The sequence below is a fragment of the Anolis carolinensis genome, chromosome 5, assembly GCF_035594765.1.
Source record: "Anolis carolinensis isolate JA03-04 chromosome 5, rAnoCar3.1.pri, whole genome shotgun sequence".
Classification (NCBI taxonomy): domain Eukaryota; kingdom Metazoa; phylum Chordata; class Lepidosauria; order Squamata; family Dactyloidae; genus Anolis; species Anolis carolinensis.
In genome coordinates, this window is record NC_085845.1 from 12304103 (window position 1) to 12331128 (window position 27026).

At 39.6% G+C, this 27026-nt stretch overlaps 1 protein-coding gene across 1 annotated transcript in view; it reads right to left on the reverse strand.

Annotated features, from left to right (window-relative positions):
* mob1b (MOB kinase activator 1B) overlaps positions 1–22139 on the reverse strand; it is a 31410-nt gene extending 9271 nt beyond the window's left edge. The window contains exon 1 of the mRNA XM_008112169.3: positions 21929–22139. Coding sequence (XP_008110376.1) covers positions 21929–21942 — 14 coding nt within the window. The 5' untranslated portion in view covers positions 21943–22139. The remainder of the gene's footprint in view (positions 1–21928) is intronic.
* Between the last annotated feature and the right edge of the window lie 4887 nt (positions 22140–27026).

The following is a 27026-nucleotide window of genomic DNA, read 5'->3' on the forward strand; positions in this document are numbered from 1 at the left end:
GGGCTCCCAACCTATTTTGGTCCAAGAGAGATCATTTTAAAAAACGGAAGGAATTAATTTTCATTTTCTTTTCTTTTTTAAAAAAATAGTTTTTATTGAGTTGTTGTATGTCTTTCGGGCTGTGTGGCCATGTTCCAGAAGCATTCTCTCCTGACGTTTCGCCCACATCTATGGCAGGCATCCTCAGAGGTTGTGAGGTATGGATAAACTAAGTCAGGAAAGGAAAGAATATATATCTGTGTAGAGTCCAAGGTGTGGCAAGAGTTCTTTGTCACTGGGAGCCAGCATTAATGTTTCAGTTAATCACCCTAATTGGCACTGGAAATGTTTTGTCCCTTGCCTGGGGGCATCCTTTGTTCAGTCAAGTCCTCATTGTGTTGGTTCCCATCTACTGTTTTGATTTTGGAGTTTTGTAATACTGGTAGCCAGATTTTGTTCATTTTCATGGTTTCTTCCTTTCTGTTGAAGTTGTCCACATGCTTGTGGATTTCAATGGCTTCTCTGTGTAGTCTGACATGAAAGTTGTTAGAATGGTCCAGCATTTTTGTGTTCTCAAATAGTATTCTGTGTCCAGGCTGGTTCATCAAATGCTCTGCTATGGCTGATTTCTCTGGTTGAATTAGTCTGCAGTGCCTTTCATGTTCTTTGACTCTTGTTTGGGCGCTGCGTTTGGTGGTCCCTATGTAGACTTGTCCACAGCTGCATGGTATCCGGTAGACTCCTGCAGAAGAGAGAGGATCCCTCTTGTCCTTCGCTGACCGTAGCATTTGTTGGATTTTCTTCGTGGGTCTGTAGATAGTTTGTAGGTTGTGCTTCTTCATCAGCTTCCCTATGCGGTCAGTAGTTCCCTTGATGTATGGTAAGAACACCTTTCCTCTGGGTGGATCTTTGTCTTGACTCTCATGGCTTGTTCTTGGCCTTGCAGCTCTTCTGATGTCTGTGGTGGAGTATCCATTGGCCTGTAGAGCCCAGTTTAGGTGGTTGAGTTCACCTTGGAGGAGGTGAGGTTCGCAGATTCTTTGTGCACGGTCTGTCAGGGCTTTGATTGTGCTCCTTTTTTGACTTGGGTGATGGTTGGAGTTTTTATGAAGGTATCTATCTGTATGTGTAGGTTTTCTGTAAACTGTGTGGCCCAATTGTTGATTGGGTTTGCGGATGACCAGAACATCTAGAAATGGCAGTTTTCCTTCCTTTTCTTTTTCCATGGTGAATTGGATGTTTGGGTGGATGCTGTTAAGATGGTCCAGGAACTTGCTGAGTTCTTCCTCTCCATGGCTCCAAATTGTGAAGGTGTCATCTACGTATCTGAACCAAACAGTTGGCTTTTTTGGTGCTGTTTCTAGGGCCTGTTTTTCAAAGTATTCCATATAGAAATTTGCTACTACTGGGCTGAGAGGGCTCCCCATGGCCACTCCATCCTTCTGCTCATAGAATCCAGTGTCCCACTGAAAGTAGCTAGTGGTGAGGCAATGGTGAAACAGGGCTGTGATGTCTTCTGGGAAGTTTTGTTTGATTAGTGTGAGGGTGTCAGCTACTGGGACTTTGGTAAAAAGGGACACCACATCAAAGCTGATCAGAACACAAAAATGCTGGACCATTCTAACAACTTTCATGTCAGACTACACAGAGAAGCCATTGAAATCCACAAGCATGTGGACAACTTCAACAGAAAGGAAGAAACCATGAAAATGAACAAAATCTGGCTACCAGTATTACAAAACTCCAAAATCAAAACAGTAGATGGGAACCAACACAATGAGGACTTGACTGAACAAAGGATGCCCCCAGGCAAGGGACAAAACATTTCCAGTGCCAATTAGGGTGATTAACTGAAACATTAATGCTGGCTCCCAGTGACAAAGAACTCTTGCCACACCTTGGACTCTACACAGATATATATTCTTTCCTTTCCTGACTTAGTTTATCCATACCTCACAACCTCTGAGGATGCCTGCCATAGATGTGGGCGAAACGTCAGGAGAGAATGCTTCTGGAACATGGCCACACAGCCCGAAAGACATACAACAACCCTGTGATTCTGGCCATGAAAGCCTTCGACAACACAGTTTTTATTGAATTTAAAATTTTCCATACAATAATCACTTTTATCACATAGCAGATATCATACAATTCTTGCATTATTCTTTTATATCTATTGTTGATTTATATCTACTATTATGTTAACATTTGTCCATCTACATTTCTTCACCACTGTGTATCCCCCCTCCCACCCTGAACCACTTCTTATGTATTGTTTAAAATTTCATTTCTTCTTGAGGCGGTAGCCCTCCATCCCTTTTTTGGAGTCCTTTCTCAATAAATTTCCTCCATACATCCTCAAAATCATTTTTTTCCATATCCCTCTTGTAACTTTTAATTTGCGTGTTAGCTTATCATTTATTGTCAATTTCCATACTTCCTTATACCATTCTTCAATCTGAACATTTATTACTTTTCTCCAATTCCTTACTATAAGCAGTCTTGCTATTGTCAATAAATTTGTTATTGCTTCTTTTTCTTTTTTATCCATCTTATATATATAGATTTTGTGTTGCATTGTATATGATTATTTATTGTATTGTTTAATTGTATTATGATATGTTGTTTTATATTTTGCTATATTGTACTGTTCTGGGCATGGCCCCATGTAAGCCGCCCCGAGTCCCCGTTGGGGAGATGGTGGCGGGGTATAAATAAAGTTTTATTATTATTATTATTATTTATTGTTATTATATATTTTCATTTTCAATTGCAAAAAAAAAAAAAATCCCCTGGGCTTTGAAAAACCCTGCCCCCTGCCCTCCAAAATGTGATGATGATGCCCCTAGAGGGCATTTCATAACAGAAATTAAAGATCTCCTGGAGGATTTAATTCCCCTTTCTTCCAAACCAAACACTAGGAGCTCTTACATGTACACATTCATACATGCTTGAGCTCTATCATGCTGGAACAAAGGTGGGAATCCACGTCATAAGAAAGTGCAATTTTGCACTATCTGCTGGAACATCTCAAGTCACCACCTTGTCATGTTCCAATATTTATAAGCTATTATAACAAGGTTGTGGAGAATTACTGAGATAATGCATGCATGAAAAATAAATGGGGCAGATCAGGTATTGGTACATACAACTGGTCCAGAGTTTCCCGTTTCTTTGCCCACTCTTTGCTATGGCTGAAGAAATTACTGAGATAATGTATGTATAAGAAATAAATGGGGTGGATCCGGATTTTGGCTCATGTAAATGGGCCAGTGTAGCCAACGTCCCTACTCTCTCCTCAGGATAGGAAAACCCTATTAAATGGGGAATTGCTGCATGAGCAGAAAGGGGATATCTCCCAAAGTTGGGGCTAAGCACAATTTAAAAGCAGAAGATAACATTGTAGGCATTCATATTTGAGACAGATATAAGATATATACACAGAAAACTGTAAAATTAGTAGAACAGTGAAGACCAGACACTCCATCTCTATCTGCAAACTGCTCTAAATATTAACTTTGTGGCTTCCCACCAAAACATAGGGTGTTTCCCTCTCCCACTGTAGAAACAAGTCCACATGACAAAGTGCTGAACTTCTTCTCAGACATCTTGCAATTCCCAACACACAATGCACTCATTCTTGGGCTGGACAACTATGTTTTTCCCCTCTGAGTATTCACACATCATTATACCACTGCAATATATTATTCAAGAGTCATAGTGCTTTTGTCTCATGGAGTGATCTTGCCTTTCTTTGCAACAAAAAAAATGATAAACATCTAATCAAAACACCAGTATTTTGATATATATATACACACACAGAGTCCTGCACTTACTTCTTTACGTTTAAAACATAGAACACACATTTAATATTACACTTTCCTCCTAAACATACACTTTCCAACCTAGGTTCTTATACGCATTCTGTATTATGCTCCTATTTCATGCATAATATAAGCATTTAGCAATCCTGACAACAATACATAGTAAGTCAAAGAAATAAAGCACACCAGAGAAGTATCATCTAAAATGCACAGCCCCAAAATTAATAAAATGATACTTCTTTGAAAACTACAGGCCCAAATATCCAGAGACACATGTTTTTCTAGTCTGCAGTTAACAAGTCTGTCAGAATCATGCATAATTCAGATATAGCTGAACACATTTCACCTTTAAGATTAAAAAAAAGGTGACAAAAAGTCCAAAGGTCAGAGCTGTTTCTTTTCTGCTCTGGTTTAAGGCACCCCTTAACCCCATTTATAATCAGAAAGAGAAGAGAATATGCATACATGTCCAGTACAGGATAAGAATAGTTCAGAAAGTCCTCAACAGATACTTGAAAGCTAATCACCAGCAAAAAGGTGGACAAACTAGAGCACTGCAGTATTATGCTACACATGTAATTACACATAATCCTCTTTCAGTATTAATTCCCAATGCACCTAATGCCCTATGTCCACAGCTATACCTCCCATCTAGGTGTAAATATTATTTGTGCAAGCTTTAAAAAAGAAACCTCTAATAGTCTGTTATTATTCTTTGCTATTCTAAAGTTATGTACATTTGAAAGTGTTACAAGCATCTAACTGTCTCACATTCATTGAAGGATTTCAGAACTTCTTTGAAAACTTCATAAAACACTTTCACTTTCCTCCAAGCCTTTTGTTGTTGTTGTTGTTGTTGTATGCCTTCAAATCGTTTCTGATCCTTGGCTGCCCTATCACAGGGTTTTCTTGGCAAGATGAGTTCAAAAGAGGTTTGTCAATGCCTTCCTCTGAGGCTGAGAGTGTGGTTTTTAAGATATCGTCCAGATTCAAACCCAGGTCTCCAGAATCAAAGTACACTGCTCAAACAAATGCTCGAACAACTACATAAAGCTTTACTCAGTAATAAAAACCAACCGAGAAATACATGTTTGGCTAGAAGTATGGTATCTATAAACATCTGGTAACAATACATTTAAGATGGAAGTATTTTTAAGAGAATCAAAGCTATAACATAATCATCCTCTTTATTTTCACCTGTTCAAGAATGAAAGTGCGGTTCCTTGTCATTGCGGTTCCTAACACCATCCATCCTTAAGAAGCTTTAACACAGTCATGAAACCTGAGATTTGCAGAAATACAAACTGACTCCATCTTTAAAAATTACTGGGGGAATGCCAAAAAAGCCCAAAGACAACTGAATGATGACAGAAAGTGGAGGAAAAGATAAACGAAATAAATAAGGAGTTGGTATTTTTGGCAGAGCCAAAACACTTGAGGGAAAATCATTCTAGTGCTCAGCTCTCAATTGTGATACTCTAAGCCAGTGCTTTCCAAACATTTCATGTTGGCAATATACCTTTTCGATACGTATCATGTCAGTATTCCTGGCAAACTGGAGGTTAAACCAACCCCTTGTAAGAGATAGGGACAAAGCCATAAGTTGGAATAGTTAAATTGCAACACCTGCTTAAACTCTCTGTTCAACACAGGAGCCTTCTCCAGTTTTCTCTCTTCTACACAACATCTCATCTCTCATTTATATATATTTCAAAACATGATTTGAAAGCATTCATTTCCAAGGCGTTTGTCATTTCTTGTTAAGTTCACATAACACATCTAAACACTGCAGTCAACATACTCATGTGTCGCAAGTTTGGAACCCTCTGTTCTAAGCTATCCCTTTTCTAAGCAAGATGGCCATAGAGTATAGCTTTGAGGATGCTCTAAGCGCAGTTGTAAAGCTTAAAGACATAGCAAAGACAATAGCACCGCTACAGCTTTGGTATGATTCCTGTAGCAGTTAGGAATACAGCCAATGCTAGATTAACTTACATCATGCTGATTTTTTTTGACCAAAAAGTTCTGCTCCAGAATGGCTCAGAATGACACTAATACTCCACATGAGCAGCATTTGCCACCTTGCTGGAATTTTCCAAACCCATATTAAATACTGAAGGCAACATCCTGCAGTGACAGGAGACATCTAAGCAGTTTCTCGTTAGACTATGGAGCCACCAAAGAGCAACATGGTTCATCTAGGGAGTACAATAGTATCTCCATGCATATGGCTTCAACTTACGGTATTAAGCATATACACAATGGTGTAACATTCCTTCTCTCGTATCAACTAATTGGATACTATCACAGAAAGCTGCTTGCCATCCTGATCCTGTGTCAGAATTGCTCTGATGCCTCTGCTGGAAGAATACATAGCCACAATGAACAGCTTGTCAAAGATAAGTGTCTTCAGCACTGGATTTGTCAAAAGGATTTGTTTCAGTGACATGAACACTTCTTGATATTCAGCTGTTCACTTACACTTCTTGGAACCTCTTCAGATCTGTTTAGGATGCTACAGTTGAGCACAAGTTTTCCATAGTACCTGGCCAAGCCAAGTAAAGATTAAACTTGCTTCCTGGACCAGGTTGTTGGCTTGTTATGACAACCTTTGACAACATGGTGCGTCACTCAATCAAGTCAGTACCTTAATAGTCAGTAATGTACATCTGTAATGTATTAGAAGGTGATTTTAAGGTATTTCAAAGGACTGTCCTAGGGGTCAACATTTGCAATGACATCCAACTAGGCATCAGCAAAATCCTTGCAACTTCTCTGTAGACAGTCCACCAACCTTTGGAAAGGAGTTGGTATGCTGCATTGACCAAAAGGAAAGATAAGACCTTGAGCAAGCCCTAGTTCATTTTCAGGTCGCAGGGCCCAAACTGTTAAGTTTACAGATGGTTAAAAGAATGTTGTTCTCACTATTTTTATTCAAGATGTTACTTCAACCACATATTATGTTTTAACAAATTATATACAGCCAGTGACAAGCTTTAAGATTATTGTACTTTTTGTTGTTGCTCTGTCATTTCCTGTTCATTGTGATCTTAAGGTGGACAAGAATTTTCTTGGCAAAATTAGCTCAGAAAGGACTTGCCACTGCCTTGCCTTCCTCTGAGGCTGAGAGTATTATTCGCTCAAATTCACCCACTGGTTTTTCATGGCTGGGTACTAATCCAGCACTCAGTCCACAAAACTGAACTGGTTCTTTGGCTTTTAACTGGCCCTAAACACCAGCTGGTTAGGAAATCAGCATTTCTTTGAGCAGTGCCATCTTGTTTCCTCAGAAACCAGACCAAAAATGTACAGTAAAATGTCAACTTCCCTTTCAAACTCATTAAAATGCTGCTGTGGCATCTGCAAAACCTAAGTTTTTTTGTTAAAGATTATCCTCTTCTTCTCCAGACGGATGTTAACAGGAAATTCATCTGCCTGCTAACCCAAATTACATATTCAGAACAATACTTCCTCTTTTTGGCTGTCTGCCCAAAACAAAGGCTGAGCAGAAAACTTTTTTTCCTTATACACACAGAGTATATCAGGACCCTTCAGGTATGTGTATATATTTAGTAACAGCTGCAGTCCACTTCCAATATATTCAGCTCCCAGATACTGAGTGAAACAATTAAGTACAGGAGGCTTCCTGGGATTAATTTAAGAACTAGTTGAAAAAGGTAAAAAATGTTGTGGCTGTATTTTGTATTACTGTCCATTCTTTATTAGTTTTCTTTGTTGGTGAAACAGGTTTGTTTCTCACATAACAACAAGTCAAGAGGCATTGGAAAATATACCTTTTGATGGTGTATAGAAAAGATATAGCATTATCTTCACAACTAATATTTTATTAGTATTAGTGTTTTAATCTCTCTCTCTCTCTCTCTCTCTCTCTATACACACACACACACTACTGTGTTCCATCTGTTTTAACCACGTACTCTGCCTCAAGGCATGAGGAGAAGCAGGTAACAAATACAACAACTATGATTGTTGTTGTTTCCCAAGAACTGAAGCTATTATTTGTAGTGCAATGTACAAAGTTGTGATTCACAATTAGCACAGTAACTAGTAATTATTCAAAATACTGATAAAGTTCTGATACAATTCTACACTTTTCTGGCAGTAACTCCCCACTGATTTCTCAAGTGCCACATGCAAGGTAGCCATGTTAAAAGGTATCTTTTTAAAAAAATAAATTCTCCAATTGGTCAAAAAAAACCTCTCAGGAGCAACACTTGAGAGCCATTGTTTCTATGGTCTGCACATGGCGAAAAACTTGCAAAATTCTATCCTAAGCATTCAAAGGAACATTTGATTTAAAAAAAAATTAACTTTACTGATATTTTTTATTTTATTTTAAGTAAAACTGGTGGGTCGTGGTATAGCCCTCCAAAGCAAGTAAGAGAGGTGTGCATATTCATCCATTCCTGCTTAAAAAAAGAGCTCTCCTACAATTTTGCTGTAGCTTCAAGCTACAGAGACCTAGAGGAAAAAAATGCTGATTTACTAATTAGATTTCTTTCTTCTGTTGTTACTGTTTTTCCCCTTCTTCTCCTAATGAAAAAAGAAAGACTAATTACAGCTGAAGATTTCCTTACAATATTTTATAACTCTATCTTAGGACTTATTTTTAAAACAAATTCAATTTGTAATAATTATCTAAATAAATTATACTGTAAATATATCAAACACAGTAACTGTAATCAAATTGTACATAATGCATTTTAACTTCCTAAGGTACAGAAGGGATCTATAAAGGTTTGTAATACTGCATGTTTTCATTTTTTTCCATGATATTTTCCATGGCTTTAACTTTTAAAAGAAAATTTATATCTCTATTCCCAGACTATTGGATTATGGACGGGGTGGGAAAAGAAGAAAAGAGAAACCTCTGATCCTTGGCTTCCAATACTATTATTATTCCAAGACTGGTGAAAAAAATCCCAATACACGCAGTGGCAGAAAATTGATCTTGGTAGAGATCCCTTCCAATGGGAATTTCTAGTTCCAAGAGTGTCATTTTCCCATAAGAGCGGTTCTTTCTAGGTTTTGGGAAAGGACTCTTTTGGCAAGCACAATCTGGTCTCTGTTAATGTAAAACTAAACACGACAATACTTTTTCACCATGTTCTTTCTTATCAAAGCACATCACAGTTCAGGAATCTCTATCGTACAATCAGACATGTGTGAAATGTGGACACTGTGACAAGAGCAGTTAAATCCAAAGAAAATAAAGATAATTATCAGACAGATGAAGATAGTCAAGAACTGAAGCACTAGAGGAAGACTTGTTATGTATTCAATTGAAACAACAAACAAGGCATCGTCTTAAGTCAAAAGAATTGCTCTGAATAATTATATTTCACAATGCATTAGTAAAGAGACTATAAACACTGAACGATCTTGAAAGGAGGAGTTCAAAAGTTATTTCAATAAAAGGATGGCACCCTACAGAAATGTGGAGGAAAGAGAGACTAAGCAAAACAGTCAGGAAGGAAGAAGTCAATAACTACAAAAAACAAGGAATGGGGAAAGGATTGGTTATTTTAAATTCACATTCTAATGGAAGAAATTAGTAAAAATGAAGAGATTCCCCATTATTCTATAAAAATAGCAATACTTATTAAAGACCCAGAAAAAATCATATTTTTTATATACAAGTAAATCTAATGGAGTTCAATCATGGTTCAGCGGTTAAGGCTCCCACCTTTGACGTAAAAGCGTCCCTGAACACTCTGGTTCGAGTCCCGCCACAGGAGAAAAACTAGCCTTGAGTCTCCTTATTTCCAAACAATAAAGCAGTAGTTCTCAACCTGTGGATCCCCACAAGCTGTTTTAATGGAGTTCAACAACTCTTCATTGGCATTGCCTCTTCAAGGCATTGATGTTAGAATTGGCCTGTTAGCAGAACTGAGTTATTACTTGTTGGCTGCTGTCTGTTCCATTTTGTTGATGTTATTCAAATTAATTTCTGATATATTTGAACTGAATCTTTATTTTTAATTGATATTTTACTGTTACCTGCCTAATCTTTTGACATACACCTAATGATGAATATAGAAATATACCTAATAATAAATGAATGAATAAATGAATAATCAACCATTAGATGGGATTAAAGCTAATCGTCACCTAGTGTAGTGCTAGCTTCATACCAGAATTAAATGGAAACCCTGGTTAACGTTAATTATAGCTGAGAAAGGGCTGAAATTCATTCCCAAATTATTGGTGGCTAGAAAGGAGAAAGCACTGCAAAAATAACTTTGTGCCCCTTTTAAGAAAGAGTCAGCATTTGCTCAGCACCTATACAGGATTCGGGAGCTGTACAGCAGAATTTAAATTACTTCAAACAGTACATGAATAGCAACAATATTAATTATACTGACATTAAAGCACTAGGGGAATTCTATTCAAGTTTTAAAGAGTTATTAGTTTCTATAGTTTCTGACAGCTTTCAAAAAGAGGAACACACACAAAACGAATCTGCAGCCTGGGGCCAATCCTCTGAACACAAGAGTAGAATGTTAGAATGAAAGCAGAAATGTTAAAACAGGTTTCAAAACATGAACAATAGTTTCAAATCATCACAGATCAGTACTTAAATCCACTGCTGCATCAGTGTAATATGCTGAAGACTTCAATTCCGACAAAGGAGCAAAACAATTAATTTTGAGAGGTTGTCTCTGTTATCTTGGGAACTCAGACAGCTATTTTAAAGAGCAGGAAAAATCTACTGTCTCTGGATAGTTAGGAATTACCCTGCAACATACTTAAGTTGCATAAAGTCGAGTTCAATTAGATATCAATTCAAATTATTTTGACTAGATTTCTAGTCCTGATATGGGAAGAACAGAAGCAGTACAAAGTATGCATTTGTCTTTTTTTGTCCAATGAATTATAATCAAGAACAACTAACTCAATGCAAAACTATTAGTATTAGTATTAACCTTCTTCCACTGTCTTTTCCCCAGTTTGGGACTCACGGCAATTTAGAACAATTGAAAAAAACACAGCTAAAATTTAATAAAAGTTAAACTATCAAACTATCAAAAAATAACAATTGTCAAAAAGCATAAATCATTACAAAGATTATCTAAGCCAAAAATATGTAAACAAGAACAGTAATGCTCCCAACAAATATAACGTAAGAATGATTACAGTTTATTTTAATTAGGATTTTAATTTGTGCAGCTGTTGTACTAATATTCACTGTTTTAAGTATCATCAATGCTCTCCTGCAACATGACCAAACAAGCCTGAATAGCTGGTGGTATAATGAGTAAAGCCTCTACACTCAGACTACAAACTTAGAGATATCAAGCTCATTTTCATTGAGGGCCACATCAGGCTTATGGCTGCCTTCAAAGCATCATTTGTAATTGTAAGACTGTATAAATATAACTATGTGGTCCTGGCATTGGAAACCTCACGGGGCACATAAAATGATGTGGCTGGCCGGATTTGGCATGCAAGCCTTGCATCTGACACAAGTGCTATAGAAGCCGAAGGATGAGAGAAAGCTCCTTAATAATAATCCATACTTAGAACAGTTGCTCCTAAACTTTGTTTCCCCAGGTGTTTTGACCTTCAATTCCCAGAAGCCCCAGCCATCTTGACCAACAGTCAGGAATATTGGAAATAGAAATCCAAAACATCTGAAGGACTAGAGTTTGGGAACCACTGTTCCAGAACATAGATCAGTACCAAACAGACAGGCAGCAGAGAGCTTTCAGCACGAGAGTCATTATTTGTGGCAAGAAATCCCAATGAACTAACTTTTGGCTTCATTCCACATTAGTAGTTTTCAAACTAATCTCAAGGGCAGATCCATATAATGGACATTACAATGTTCCAACCATGAAATTACCAATATATAGATTACTGTGTTCATATTAATCCCATCAAAGAATGGTTGCAGCTGTAATATTGGTCAAGTTTGATAGTAAATACTTGCTGCAACTAAAATGATATGGCCCTCAACAATGAGAAATCTGCTGAGATTACATCGTTTACTCTATAAGGAAGTGAAATCGCATCCATGATAGCCAAATTACCCAACTCTGAGGCCTAAGAACTACTGAAGTAGACCCTCTCTTACCAGGACTTATTGGTTGACTTCATACAGCCTACCACTCATCTAGGTCACATATGAACACATTTGACTCAGATGTAACAGCAAAATAGAGCTGGGAATCATCTGTTAGCTGATGGTATCTTAACCCAATACCATAACAGCCATCACCCATAACTTCATATGTGTCAAATAGCATTAGAACAATATCCTGCCATGTGACATTCCATAATCCCACTCTGATAGGGCCAAAATAAACACTCTGAATGCCACTCTTTGTAGTACAGTGCCTCTTACGTTAACCTCATGGAGTCTGGGGAGGGGGAATATAATGGTCAACCACACAATGGCTACTAACTCAAGGAAAAACAACAGGTAAACCCATCTCCCAAAAATAGATCACCCCCTCAGAATGCCCAAGGCTAATAGTATTCTGATCAGCCAATATGACTCTGGAAGTTAACAATTTGAAAAAAAAAAACCTTAAGGAGTAAGTTCAAACATTCACATTCTCATATTGTAAGCGAACAAGATCAGAAGGAATTTCATTTGCAGCAGAACCACAGATATTTTTACAAAGATCCCTTGCCTCCTATTCAGACATTTTTTTCTGTGGGTACAATGAATACGTGAAAGCGAAAAACAGGCACACCATCTACACTGCCTTTATCAATTCAAAACTGTTGATATTTAGAAGGCAAACTTTTGCAAAGGAGAACATGGATACCAAATAACACAGATATAAAAGGCTTCTCTGCAGCCAGCAAGTGTGGTAGGATCCGTTTTATGCCCATCCCTCTCAAAGCCTTAATACCTATTGCAAGAATACTATTAGAAGGCTTAGAGATGTAGAATTCAATTTTCATGCTTATTCGCATTTTTAAAAAACCCTTCAGTTTGGCCTTCACTTTTTGCTTAGTCTTCTTTTAAATTGTCACAGGCTGGTGGTGTTTTTTTGCTCAATAATGTACAGTCTTGGAAAGGCTACAGATGACAAATGATATAAATAAAGTCCAGAGAACAATGGTAACAGCTTTAGAATTTCCATTCTTGTAATGGCTGTCCTGAGAACATTTAAAGAACCAAAAGCACAGGATATAAATACGACTATCACTAAAGCAACATATAGCAATGTTCATTGTATTCTCTCACATTTTGTGGAAATGCAAAGTAGAAAGAATCAGTGTCAAAGTTTATCTGTTGTGATGACATGAATTAATCACCACATATAATGTTTTTCATCATCTTCTGCATGATCCCACTGCTTTTGAACCAAGATCTCCTGATGTCCTACTCTAACACTCAAACCACAACATCACACAGGCTCTCACAATGGTTTTAGGTTTTTTTCTTATTAAACTACTGAGAAATGAAGACTTTAAGCAAAGTAGAATTTCTCCGCATGGGGTTCTTTTTCGTTGGCAATTTAAATAATTCTAAGAAGCAGTGGTATACTGCCATATGGCACGCCTACCAGAGCTATCTTTAACATCTTTCTGGGAATTGCAGGCTATGAATTCTGCAACTGTGCAGTTAATTTGTTCTTAAAGAAACACAGCCAAATTGACTTATTTGGAAATATGGATCTCAAATTTCTAATGCTGTCCAACAGCACAATCCTATGAGCTATCAGCAGCTATGCAACTTAGGGCCCTTCTACATAGACCTAGAATATCAAGGTAGAAAATCACACAATATCTGCTTTGGACTGGGTTATCTGAGTCCACACTGCTATATATTCCAGTTCAAAACAGAAAATGTGGGATTTTATTCAGCTGTGTAGAAGTCTCACCTGCAAAAGGAGAAATATACTTTTAAGGGGTTGCTGTGTGTCATTTCATTATCTATATGTAACACATTTATTCATTCCCTTCAAAAAGGGAACACCACCAGCAAGCACAGTCCCTTTTTGAACTGTTAGTCCTTTTTAGAAATATATAGATGTCATGAATATTAAATTACATTTGGAAACATTAATTGGCTGAGAAGTTTGAAGTCTTACAATTTGGTTCTGTTTTGTTGTTATATAATTTACTGTACATGATACACAGAATTTCTAACCGAGAAACATTTTAATTATGCTTGGTTAATAAACATGATGAGATCAAAAATTCTGATATAAAAGAAAAAAAACTGCTATCTTCTTCTCTTTGGAAAACAACTGAAGAGAGAATATGACAGGCCATCTTTTCTTCCTCAATTTTGATCTTATTTATTTATAGTATTTATCTTCCACTCTTCTCACCCCGAAGGGGACTCAGGACGGATCACAATGTACATATTCATGTCAAACATTCAATGCCATACAACAGACAGACAGAGACCTCTTAAACAAACCATCTTATTTTAAAATGTTCTTGTATATTACAGAGGTAGATTTCCAGTACAGTTAATGAAAATACCGCAGAATGATAGCTGTATTAACAAAATTTTAGTTTGATGAGATTCCAGCAATCTTTGGCATTTTAAAACTACAACTCCCATGGTTCCATAGTATTAAGCCATAGCAGCTAAAACATGTCACACTGCATTAATTCTACAATTTATATCAATAGTTCTCAACCTATGGGTTCCCAGGTGTTTTGGCCTACAACTTCCAGAAATCCTAGCCAGTTTTCCAGCTGTCAGGATATTTGGGAGTTGAAGGCCAAAACATCTGGGGCCCACAAGGTTGAGAACCACTGATTTAGATTAACCCACTAGTCTCATGCTGCAAAAACAGAGTAATGTGCAATATTAAAGACTAAGAAACATATTGCAATATTCACTTTCATAGATAATTTTTCACATAATATATTTAGCAATACACATTGAAGTTTTCTAGATAGTTTTAAGAGCATTAGAAATTATGCTAGCCATTTGTGTTAGTGGCTTGTGGCTCAACATTGTTTCCAGGATCCAAATGAGAACTAAAATTTGTAGACCATACATTTGTCACTACTCACAAAGGAACATATGTGCTTCCGGTGGGGGGGGGAAAACTATTGTCCTATTCGGTCCCTTTGAGATAGACACAAGCTTGTTTGAGATAGATAAAACAATATTTTAGTGTTAAGATTGGGAGAACAGCCATGTCAAGTATAAGGTTTTAACAGACCGATATTGTTGTGTGCCTTCAAACCATTTCCAACTTATGTAACCCTAAGGCAAACTTATCATAGGGTTTCCTGGGGCTGTGAAAGTGTGACTTGCCCAACGTCATCCAGTGGGTTTTCATGTCTGAGCAGCGAATCAAACCCTGGTTTCCAGAGTTGTAGTTGAACAATCAACCAACACTATGCTTGCAATACTACTGTCACTAAAACCAGGCATGGGTTATCGACACCATTTCATGTTACCATGCCGTGACCTCGCCGCTAGGTAGCCATAGCCTGGAGTTACTTCAAGTCACTGATACCTTTTAGGATGACAGTACCAGCCCCCCTTTTGACCATCAACTTAGTACTGAAACTGGGCTTGGATTGGGGTTGCTGACTTTTCTGCCAACGCTCAACTTTAGGCTCTGTTCCTCCTGGGCTTTAGTGGGGACTTTTGTTTTCAGATTTTATTTTTATTTATTTACGTATGTATTTTGTGGAGACTTCTCTTAATTTTCTTACTGGCTCATGTTTATCACTGATGACTGAGCTTTGCGAAATATACCATTTAACTGATGAGTCTCCACAATAATTGGAATTGGTTTTTAAAGTTTTTAATGCTTAATATTCATTTATATTTTATTTCTGGACGTTATTATGCTTTATGTGATTTTTGTCTTGTATTTTATGTTAAACTAGCTGTGCCCAGCCAAGCGTCGTGTGGCTACTTTACTGTAATATTGGACTTGGATGGCCTTTAGGGGTCTCTGTTATCTGTGTGATTGTAGGCTTGTATTATGATTGTGATTTTGGAGGCCATCTGTCATGAGTGTTTGGATTGTGTCTTCCTGTATGGTAGTAGGATGTGTTACCGGCTGATCCTCAGGTGGTGTCTCGTAACCCTAGGATTGTATGATATTGTTTTTTTCATTATTCTGAAGTGGCTGGATGGCCATCTGTTGGGATTGTGACCTTCAAGTCAGGAAGGGGTTGGACTGGATGGCCTTTAGGGGTCTCTCCTATCTGCGTGATTGTAGGAGTGTTGTATTATTAGTATTGTGGAGATATTGGATAGGCACATGGTAGGAGTGCTTGGTTTGTGTTCTCCTTCATGGTAGGAGTACTTTGAGCTGGATGATCCATAGGGGTATCTGCAAATGGTAGGCTTGTGTGCGTGGAGGAGGGGTGTGGGGCGGGGGAGGCTCGGGCGCTTCATTCCCTGGCGGCATTTTGAGGCCCTAACTTGCGCGCCGCCGTTCCTCCCATGCTATGTGCCCGGGCGCTCGTTTCCCTCTGTCCCCCCTCAGAGGGTCATGTGGGCCACAGTTTCCCAATCCAGGGTGTTTTTGAAATGTACTCTAAGGATGTTGTGGGAACTTGGAAGCGAGGGAAAACACTAGTTTTGGGTGTTCGTTACTGGGCGCCATTTTCTGCCCCAGGCTTGCGCACCACGGTTCCTATGGGAACAGGGAATGTAGTTTAAAGACTTAGCTGAATCTCCCTGGGGAGGGGAGTGGTGTTTTTTTCATTGTGTCTCTCTGGTACAGCACAGTCCTCTGAGGAGGACTGTGGCGAAAATGGCGTCGGCAGTGGCCAGAGGCAAGTGTGCGCGTGAGTGTGTGGGGGGGGGGGGTGCAAGCAAGGTTCGCACGGTGACTCCTTTTCCGCGCAGGCGCAGTTGGTGTTTGTGTATTTTTTGGCTTTTTTAGGGGATGAGTGTGTTATGGAGTTGTGGTTGTGTTGTCGGAACCCAGCGGGGAGGACCCTGGGTTGTGTTGTCAAGTTTCGTGTTTCTGTGTTGTTTAGTTTTGTTGTTAACCTCTCCTCTAAAATGGTCAGAACACTTTTATATATATAGATGTGCTTTGATTTGTATTGTATTATACACTGCTTATCTACAACGTGGCACTGAAGCGGCCAAACTGTAAGCCGCTCTGAATCCCCTTCAGGGTGAGAAGAGTGGGGTAGAAATATAGCGAATAAATAAATACATTGCTGAACATTCACATAGGTTTTTGGAATCATATATGTACAAATGTGCTTTAAGCAGCAGTGGACCAGACAATCCTTCAAATATTTTTGGGACTGCAATTTTTAGCTATGCTACCAAAGACTCATGCTACCCAACAAAATCTGAAGAGCCAGAAGTTGCTCACCCTGTTGTGCAGGATCAGGACTGATAGGTCCATGTAACAAAGAGGTACGTATTTATTTATTCAAGACCCAAGTGTCCCCTTTCTCAGAAATGTACTGCCTTTTATTCTGTAAGTCACTTAACTGGTTTGCGTTGACTGCCCTAATTACATTCTCTCTGTTCCTACTGGGAGGGACTGGAGATTACTTTTTGTGGTTTTAAAGTACAAAACCAAATAACAGAACCACAGGCCCTTACACACTGTTTGCATGTCACATGCCTATCAACCGTTTTTGCCACTTTAGAAGATAAGTCTATTTTCTTGTTTTAAATATGTGTCCTTTTCCATACTTGCTTATTACAAACAGAAGTGAAACAAAATAAAATTTAAAAACCTCAGAATGCAGGTCAATCCCACAAGGGTCTAGGTGTTTTGAAAGGCTCCACTAACATGAGTTACACTCCTCAAGAGTAGTTAACTTCAAATTGTTTTAAATGAGGTTGTTCATGTACATTGCACACCTGAGGAAGCAGAGTGTAACGTATAAAAGTTCGTACTAAAATAAGCCTTTAAGTCTTAAAGGTACCACAAGACTTTTCTTCTTTTATACAGATATATATATATATGCACATCTATCTGCTTGAAAATGGAGCTTAGCATTGTATGCAAGACTCTAACTACACTGTACTTGTAAAATTCCTATTGCTTCTCAGTGTTTAATAAAGTGAGAGGATATGTGTTTTCTAACTGTAAGTAAGACTCCAACTATCTCATGTCTGTTTAATATTTTCCCCTCACAGCAAGAGACTTCCACAAAACAGAAGCACACACATATATCATTTGAATGTTCATTTTCCATCATAAAACATTGTGGCCCTCTACATTTCCTAAACGGACTTATATGGCTGTAAAGTGCTATGAAATTGGTTTCTAAATTTAGTCCCCATAATATTTAAAGATCCCTTTTAACACCACTAAAAGTTTGTCTTGTTTCATAACAAATAATTTCAACTAGTGGGTTAAGAAAAAAACAGGCAACGACGCAGGTGGCATCAATGTAAGAGTACAAAATGAAAGAGGAGATTTCTCGGGTTGTTGTCCAATATGCCTAGCCGCCGCCACCTTCAATAACAACAGGAACAGCTGCGTTAACTATCAACCCCAACAAAAGAACACATGTATTCTCACACACACAGACACACACACAAAACCCCTCTCCTGCCAAGTTTGACATCCACACACGACTTAATCATAAGTACCACTTGAGAGAGATTGGTGTCATGGAAGAGATTGTTAGGAGGGAGAGTGATTGATTATAGGCCTCCTGCATTCATTCCCTTTAGAAGGGTGGGGGAGAGAGCAAGCAAAGATGAGAAGCAATTTCAGTTTATGGCTACAAAAAGAAACCACAGGGGAGTCTCCAAGCTGTTGTCACAGAGGGGGAAGACAGACATAGGGCCCAAATTTCCCCCAGTTCAGTTCCAGCAACTCTATTGAGATCATATAATGTAAAAGTCCACATATACACAGATCTACTGTACTTAGGTGTGATATATGAACTGTCAAAACATCAAACACCTAAAAACAACACTTTCCATGACACTTTTTCACAGACTTTCCAAGCTGCAAAAGCAAAATAACACAAACATTTCAGATGGGAGTTGGTTTAGTAGCAGCTAACCAAGCATTTCTGCACTAGGGAAAAATACTATCTCAATCCCCAATCTGCATTTGCAGCACTGTGGCAGAAAAGACACCCCAAACCCACATCCTACCAGCTACCAGTGGCATCACAAAGGGGGTGCGGATCACACGAGAGTGACACCATCAGACAGCATGACCTCAAAATGACTGCCTGTAAAATTGTGGTGCAGGATTTCAACAGATATACATTATTATTTTTTTAATGTGCTTGACACCATGTTCAGCCAGAGAAGCTTGTTTCTTTCTTGCTTATAGGTTTGTGATAACCCTCAAAGTCACCAGCTGGGCTGTGTCTTAAACTATTAACAGCCTTATTCCTTTTTCAGCTCAATACATGCTTTCCTTTTTTCCTTTGCCCTGCACCATCTTAAAAGTTGGGGGGAAGTGGATGACACACAATGGGTTATCCCACTGGGTGATACCACCACCATCCTCTCACTTCCATTTTATTAAGAAGAAGAACCAACAAGGTGAGATTCTGCTTTCGAATCCTTCTTTTCTCAACCAAGGCCGGGGTTGAGAGGACACTTAAGTGAAGATTCAACAATACGTAGCAAAAATAGAAGCTTCTCTTATTTTTTTCTTGCAAAGAGGAAGAAAAGAAGAAGAGACCCAAAAGGAAGTGGAGAGGGAAGGCAAAATGTGTGCAGGAAAGGAACAGGAGGAGGGGAGAAGGGGGGGAGTCAAGGGTAAGGAAGAGAGGGAGGATGGAGAGGGAGGAAGGAGAGGGAGGGAGGGAGGGGAAGAAGGAAAGAAATGATGAGAAAAGGAAATGAAGGATGGGGGGGAAGGAAAGGAAGGGGTGAGAGGAGGGCGAAGAAGGGAGGAAGGAGATAAGAGGCAGGGAAGGAAAAAAGGGACAAGCAAAGGTAAGGAAGGAAAAGAAGGGATGAGAGAGAAGGAGATGAGAGGGAGGGGGAGAGGGAGGTGAAGAAAGGAAAGAAGGAATGAGGGCAGAAGATGAGAGTGAGAGGAAGGGATAAGAGGAAGGGAAGGTGGGAGGAAGGGAGGGAGGATATGAGAAGGAGGTGAAGGTGGAAAAGAGAAGGAAGGGGTGAGAGGGAAGAAGGGATGAGAGAAGGGAAGGAGAGAGAGAAAAAAGGAGGAAGGAAGGATTGAAAGAAGGGAGGTGTGAAAGGAAGGAGAGGGAGAAATGAAAGATGGAATGAGAGAGAGGAAGGAAGAAAAGACATGAGAGGGAGGGAAGGAAGAAAGTAAAGGTGGGAAAAGGGGGAGGAAGGGATAAGAGGAAGAGGAGGAGGGGCAGGAAAGAAGGGATGACAGAGAAGGAAGGAAGGAGATGAGAGGGAGGTGGAGAGGTGAAGGAGGGAAAGGGGGAAAATAAGGAAGGCGTGAGAGGGGAAGGAAGGAAAGAAGGGGTGGGGAGGAAGAGGAGGGAGAGAAAGGAAGGAAGGAGAAGAGGGAGGATGGGAAAGAGGGGATGGAGGGGAAAGAGAAAGGAGGGGTGAGAGGAAGGGGAAGGAAGGAAAAAGAGGGAAGGAAGGGAAGGATGAGAGGGACAGTGGGAGGAGGGGGAAGGAAGGAGATAAGATAGAAGGGAAGAAGGGATGAAAGAAGGGAATGAAGGAAAAGGGAGAAGGGATGAAGGAAGGGAGGGAGGAAAGGAAGGAACAGTGGGAAAGTGGGAGGAAGGGGAAGGAAGGAGATGAGGATTGGGAAGGGAAGAAAGAATGAGAGAAGGGAAGGGAAATAAAGGGAGAGGGGGGAAGGAGTGGAAGGAAGGGGAGGAAGAAACGAAATATGGGATGAGAGAGAAGGAAGGAAGGAGATGAAAGGGAGGGGAGAGAGAGGTGAAGGAATAAAAGGGGAAAGGAAGGAAAGAAGGGATGAGGGAGGAAGGGGAGGGAGGGAGGGAGAGAAAGGAAGGAGGTGAGGAATGGGAAGGGAAGAAGGAATGAGAGAAGGGAAGGAAAATAAAGGGAGAGGGAAGGAATGAAAAAAGGAAGGGGAAGGAGAAAAGAAAGATGGGATGAGAGAGAAGGAAGGAGATGAGAGGGAGGGGAGAGGGAGGTGAAGGAATGAAGGGATGAGGGAGGGAGAGAAAGGAAGGAAGGATAAGAGGGAGGGTGGGAAAGAGGGGAGGGGAAAGGGAAAGGAGGGGTGAGAGGAAGGAGAAGGAAGGAAAGAGAAGGGAGGGATGAGAGGGACAGTGGAAGAAGGGGAAGGAAGGAGATAAGATAGAAGGGAAGAAGGAATGAGAGAAGGGAAGGAAGGAAAAGGGAGAGGGAATGAAGGAAGGAAGAAAAAGTGGGAGAGTGGGAGAAAGGGGAAGGAAGGAGATGAGGAATGGGAAGGGGAAAAGGAATGCGAGAAAGGAAGGGAAATAAAGGGAGAGGGAAAGAAGGAATGAAAAAAGGAAGGGGAGGGAGAAACGAAAGATGGGATGAGAGAGAAGGAAGGAGATGAGAGGAAGAGAAGAGGGAGGTGAAGAAGGGAAAAGGGGAAGGGGTGAAGGAGGGGAAGGAAGGAAATACAGTAGTGTCTCCCTTAACCAACACTCGCTTATCCAACGTTCTGGATTATCCAATGCATTTTTGTAGTCAATGTTTTCAATATATCATGATATTTTGATGCTAAATTCGTAAATACAGTAATTACTACATAGCATTACTGCGTATTGAACTACTTTTTCTGTCAAATTTGTTGTATTAACATGATGTTTTGGTGCTTAATTTGTAAAATCACAACCTAATTTGATGTTTAATAGGCCTTTCCTTCATCTCTCCTTATTATCCAACATATTCGCTTATCCAACGTTCTGTTGGCCCGTTTACGTTTGATAAGCGAGACTCTACCGTAAGAGGGAGAGGAAGGGAAGAAGAGATAAGAGAAGGGAAAGGAAGGGAGAGGGGATGAAAGAAGGAATAAGAGAAAGGAAGGGGAGGCGAAGGTGGGAAAAAGAGAGAAAGGGGCGAGAAGGAGAAAAATGAGAAGGAAAAGGATCTAGGGAAAGGGAAGGGAGGAAGGTCAAGGGTAAGAAGGGGTGACAGAGAGGAAGGGAAGGAAGGAAGAAAAGAAGAAGCGAGGCCTCACAAAGGCTGCGAAGGGCTTCCTGTTCTTGCCAGGCGGGCCTATTTCCCCCCACTTCCTTCCTACTTCCTTCCTTCCCAGACTTACAACAAGAAGCTCATGGCGGCGGCTGAGGACGACCGACAGCGACTGCCTCGGCTGGGCTGGCAATGGCAGGCGGCCCCCAAGGAGGGAGGGAGGGAGGGCGGGAGGGAAGACAGGAAAGCGGCGGGCCAAGCGCCGCGGCCTACTTCCGCTTCTGCGCCTCACTCACTCTCTCACTTAACTCCCTCACTCGCAGCGCCCGCCTCTAAAAGCTTGCCATTGCCCCCTTCCGTCCTTTTGGGAACACAGCACCGAAAGGCGCGCGATATTATGCCCTTTTGTCGCGTGGCGTTTCTTTTCCAACCGCCGCAGCCGCCTTCTGTGGGATTCTGGGCCTTGTAGTTTGATAAGGCCTCAGCGCCCCTTGCCCGAGATTTGGAGAGGCTCCGCCCTGAACTGCGAATCCCAGCATGCCTTGCGGCGTCGCCATGGCAGCTAAACGGGACTCGCACTCAAGCAGTGAAGGCCAAGTTTAGCCAATAGAGAAGAAAAGTAATTTTAGATCCTATCTGCCCTTTCCTGAACAAGGCAGAAATAGATAATAATGATATTCTATTTTTATTTATTTATTTATGTATTATTTACTGCATTTATATCCCGCTCTTCTCACCCCGAAGGGGACTCAGAGCGGCTTACAAATCGAATGTACATACAATATTTATTAGCATAGCACAATATAAGTATTTAATTACTATATTGAATTATACAGTAGAGTCTCACTTATCCAAGCTAAACGGGCCGGCAGAATGTTGGATAAGCGAATATGTTGGATAATAAGGAGGCATTAAGGAAAAGCCTATTAAACATCAAATTAGGTTATGATTTTACAAATTAAGCACCAAAACATCATGTTATACAACAAATTTGACAGAAAAAGTAGTTCAATATGCAGTAATGCTATGTAGTAATTACTGTATTTATGAATTTAGCACCAAAAAATCACGATGTATTGAAAACATTGACTACAAAAATGCGTTGGATAATCCAGAACGTTGGATAAGCGAATGTTGGATAAGTGAGACTCTATATAGGTTTTTTTTATCATTATATTGCTATTACATTATGGGTTTATCATATTATATATTATTATTATAGTTATTAATCTTTGTTATTGTATTATTATGTATTATGGTTTATCATATACTATATGTTATTTTATTGTATTATATATATTACATATATATTATATATATTATATATATTATTGTTCTTTATTATTGTATTATATATTATTATTTTATCATGTTATTATATTCATATTATTGCATTATGGTTTATCATATTATAGTCATTATTATATTATTGCCAGTGGCACAGGCTGATAAAGCAGTCAGCTGCAACATATCACTCTGACCGGGAGGTCATGAGTTCGAGGCCGGCTCGGAGCTGCGTTGGTCTCTGTCTTTGTTCTATGTTGAGGCATTGAATGTTTGCCTTGTATGTGTGATGTGATCCGCCATGAGTCTCCTTCGGGGTGAGAAGGGCGGAATATAAATACTGTAAGTAAATAAATAAATAAATTATTATAATATTATTGTTCATACAGGAGGCTGAGATAGTGGCTGTATCTACACTGCCCTATATCCCAAGATCTGCTAGTTCACGTCAGCCCAGTTACCATCATTGGCCACACAATTAACACACACAACTTTGTAACCTCTAGTTGACTATGTAGATTAATGTGGAGGTTTGTGCAGACTAAGTCATCATATATTTTTGTTTGACTACTTTTGGTTCAATTTATTGATGTTAGGTTTAATTCATTGATGTTAGGTTTAATTTGATGTGAAGTTTTAATATTATTTTTATATGTGGGGTTTTTCATATATGAGTTGTTTTGCGATTTTATGTCCGTATTTGTTTGTTTTTATAGAGGCATCTAATGTTTGCCGTTGTATGTTGGAATCCGCCCTGAGTCCCGCTGGGGAAATAGAGCAGAATACAAATAAAGTTTTGTTTTTGTTGTTGTTGTTGTTGTTGTTATCTGATCCCAGATTATCTTCTTATCCCAAACTATCTACTTAACCCATATTATCTTGCAGCGGGGACTCATATAATCCAGTTCAAAGCAGATAATCTGGGATCATATCCTGGGATATAGGGATGTGTAGATGCAGCCTAAATTTCATGACCAAAATTATTAATTGGGATGATTGGTTTTATCCCACATTGGGGACTGGAAGTACCTGGATGTTGTGTGGACACCCAGGAGCAATTTCAGATCCAATTCAGGGTTTTAGACCAATGTAGACAGGTCCAGAGAAAGAAAGAGAATGACATTTCTTGCACACACATTATTCAAAATGGATTCCTAGTATAGAGAGCAGGAAGGAAATGTATGTCTGTAAAATTTTGCTTGTGTTATAAAGATTATAGTTTAACTTTGAGTGTAAATGGATAATTATATATTGCCGTTCTGTATCAAATAACAATCAACTTCCTATTGCATATAAATAGTATTTATTTACATATAAATAGTATTTATCAAAGTGCATGGTGGCTATGAGATCAAATTTTGACATACTAAAGGATTCTGATGTGGCAACCCACACAATCAATTTATGGAAAACATAGTTTTAATTCATTATATTGTTAATCCAAAATTATTTTTAAAATACAGCAACCAAGTGAATAAATATACAGTAGACCCTCAGTTAGCCAAGACACATTGGGATTGGTAAATGCCAGATAAATGTAAGTTTCTGATTGCTTTAGAGTTACTGTTTAAAACAGACCAAAGCCCCTTCTATACGACCATATAAAACCCAGATCATCTCATTTGATAATCTGGATTATATGGCAGTGTAGAAGGAACCTCAAAAAGATGATAAAATACCATTGCCTCCTTGTAGACAAAGAATCCCAGATATGGGATTGGAAGGAAATTCCAGAGCCTGAGACAATGTTGGTGAGGCTGGTATAATTCTTATAGTGCAAACCCAAGCACGTCTTCTGTTACAATGACATCAGTGAGCCTGACCTCCAAATAAGTATGTCAGAACTAGAATATAGAATTAGAAGAAGAAAATTTTGCTTGGTGTATACAGAGACAAACCACAGAGAAGCCTCATTAAAAATAAAATATGGAGCATTTCTGTTTCAGTTGCTTAATTTCTGTTTGACTGACCTATTTAAATACAGTGTTTTGCATTTCAGTAATCAACTGAGGCCTCTTCTGCACTGCCCTATATCCCAGGATTTGATCCCTGATTATCTGATTTGAACTGGATTATATGAGTCTACACTGCCAGATAATCTGGGATAAACAGATAATCAGAAATCAGATCCTGGGATATAGGGCAGTGTAGATCCAGCCTCAGTTTAATAGATATTTCAGCAGACTAACAATGCTACTCTTGCTCAATATCTTCTGTATGAGATCATTGCCAAACTTGAATTATATGCTGTCCCTATGACATCGTTACATTTAAAAAGTTTATGGGTCAATTAAGATGCTTATTCTGGCCACTGAATACAGAAGACACCTGGGCCACTGCAGTGTTACATAACTGTGCATGGTTAAGACATGAAGTAAGACATGCTAAATTCAAATTGTAATTTGAGGTATTTGACTCTGGCATAAGGAAGTGCTTTATAATGACTATGATGCTGAAAGCCTACAAAATTATTTAAATATAGTGCTAATTTTTGTCAAACTCTGTGAACCAGGGAAAAGTATGGCCCCCTTCCACACCGCTGTATAAAATCCACATTGAACTGCATTATATGGCAATGTGGACTCAGTCCAGTTCAAAGCAGATATTGTGGATTATGTGCCTGGATATTCTGGGTTATATGGCTGTGTGGAAGGGTCCTACATTAACCAAGATAGTTAAAATGTGCATTTACAGATGTAGTACATATTCAAGGAGCTGGCTCTATACCAGGCGTGGTACAAATTCTGGAAGTTTAGTTTTATATATGCTGATGACCTTGGCCTTACAACACAAGCGAAAGATTTTGAAACAGTTGAAAAGCAACTCACCAATGCCTTGAAAGATCTCTCCAGCTACTACAAAGAGAACCACCTAAAGCCTAACCCTGCCAAGACACAAGTGTGTGCTTTCCACCTACGTAACCGCGAAGCCAACAGGAAACTGAAAGTTACTTGGGAAGGCCAAGAGCTCGAACACTATTTCCATCCTAAATACCTTGGTGTCACCTTAGACCGAACACTAACATATAGGAAACACTGCATGAACACCAAGCACAAAGTAGCTGCACGCAATAACATCCTGCGGAAACTGACTGGCAGCGCATGGGGTGCAGACCCACAAGTAATAAGAACATCAGCCTTGGCCTTGTCTTTCTCAACTGCAGAGTATGCCTGTCCTGTTTGGCACAAGTCTGCCCATGCAAAGCAGGTGGACATAGCACTGAATGAAACATGCAGAATCATCACGGGATGCCTTAAACCTACACCTGTTGATAAACTCTACAAGTTAGCTGGCATTGCCCCTCCTGACGTGCGACGGGAAGTTGCTGCTAACGGTGAGAGAAAAAAGGTTGAACATTGTGAAAGCCACCCACTGCATGGCTATCACCCTCCTCCCACCAGACTCAAATCAAGGAAGGGCTTCATGAGAACCACCACTCCTCTTGATGTTCCTCCAGCAACAGCAAGGGTGTCCCTCTGGGCAGCTAAACCTGGCAATTCTAACTGGATGGCCCCCCAAGAGGGTCTTCCTCCAGGGGCAAACCAAGAATGGGCAACTTGGAAGTCCCTGAACAGACTCAGAAGTGGAGTGGGCAGATCAAAAGACAACTTGGCAAGGTGGCACTACCTGGAGGAATCCTCCACCTTGTGTGACTGTGGAGCTGAATAAACAACTCAGCACATGTATGCTTGCCCACAATGCCCTGCCTCATGTACAGAGGAGGAGTTGTTTAAAGCTACAGACAATGCGGTTGCTGTTGCCCGCTTTTGGTCCAAAACTATTTAGTTGCTTGTGATTTCTTTTTTTAATTTCCATTATTTGAAATGTATTTGTTGTACAATGCTTTTGACATGAAATAAAATAAATAACTTCAAAACACCTGGAAGGCCAAAGTTTACCCATGCCTGCTCTATACTGTTGAATTAATGCAGACTGATGCCGTG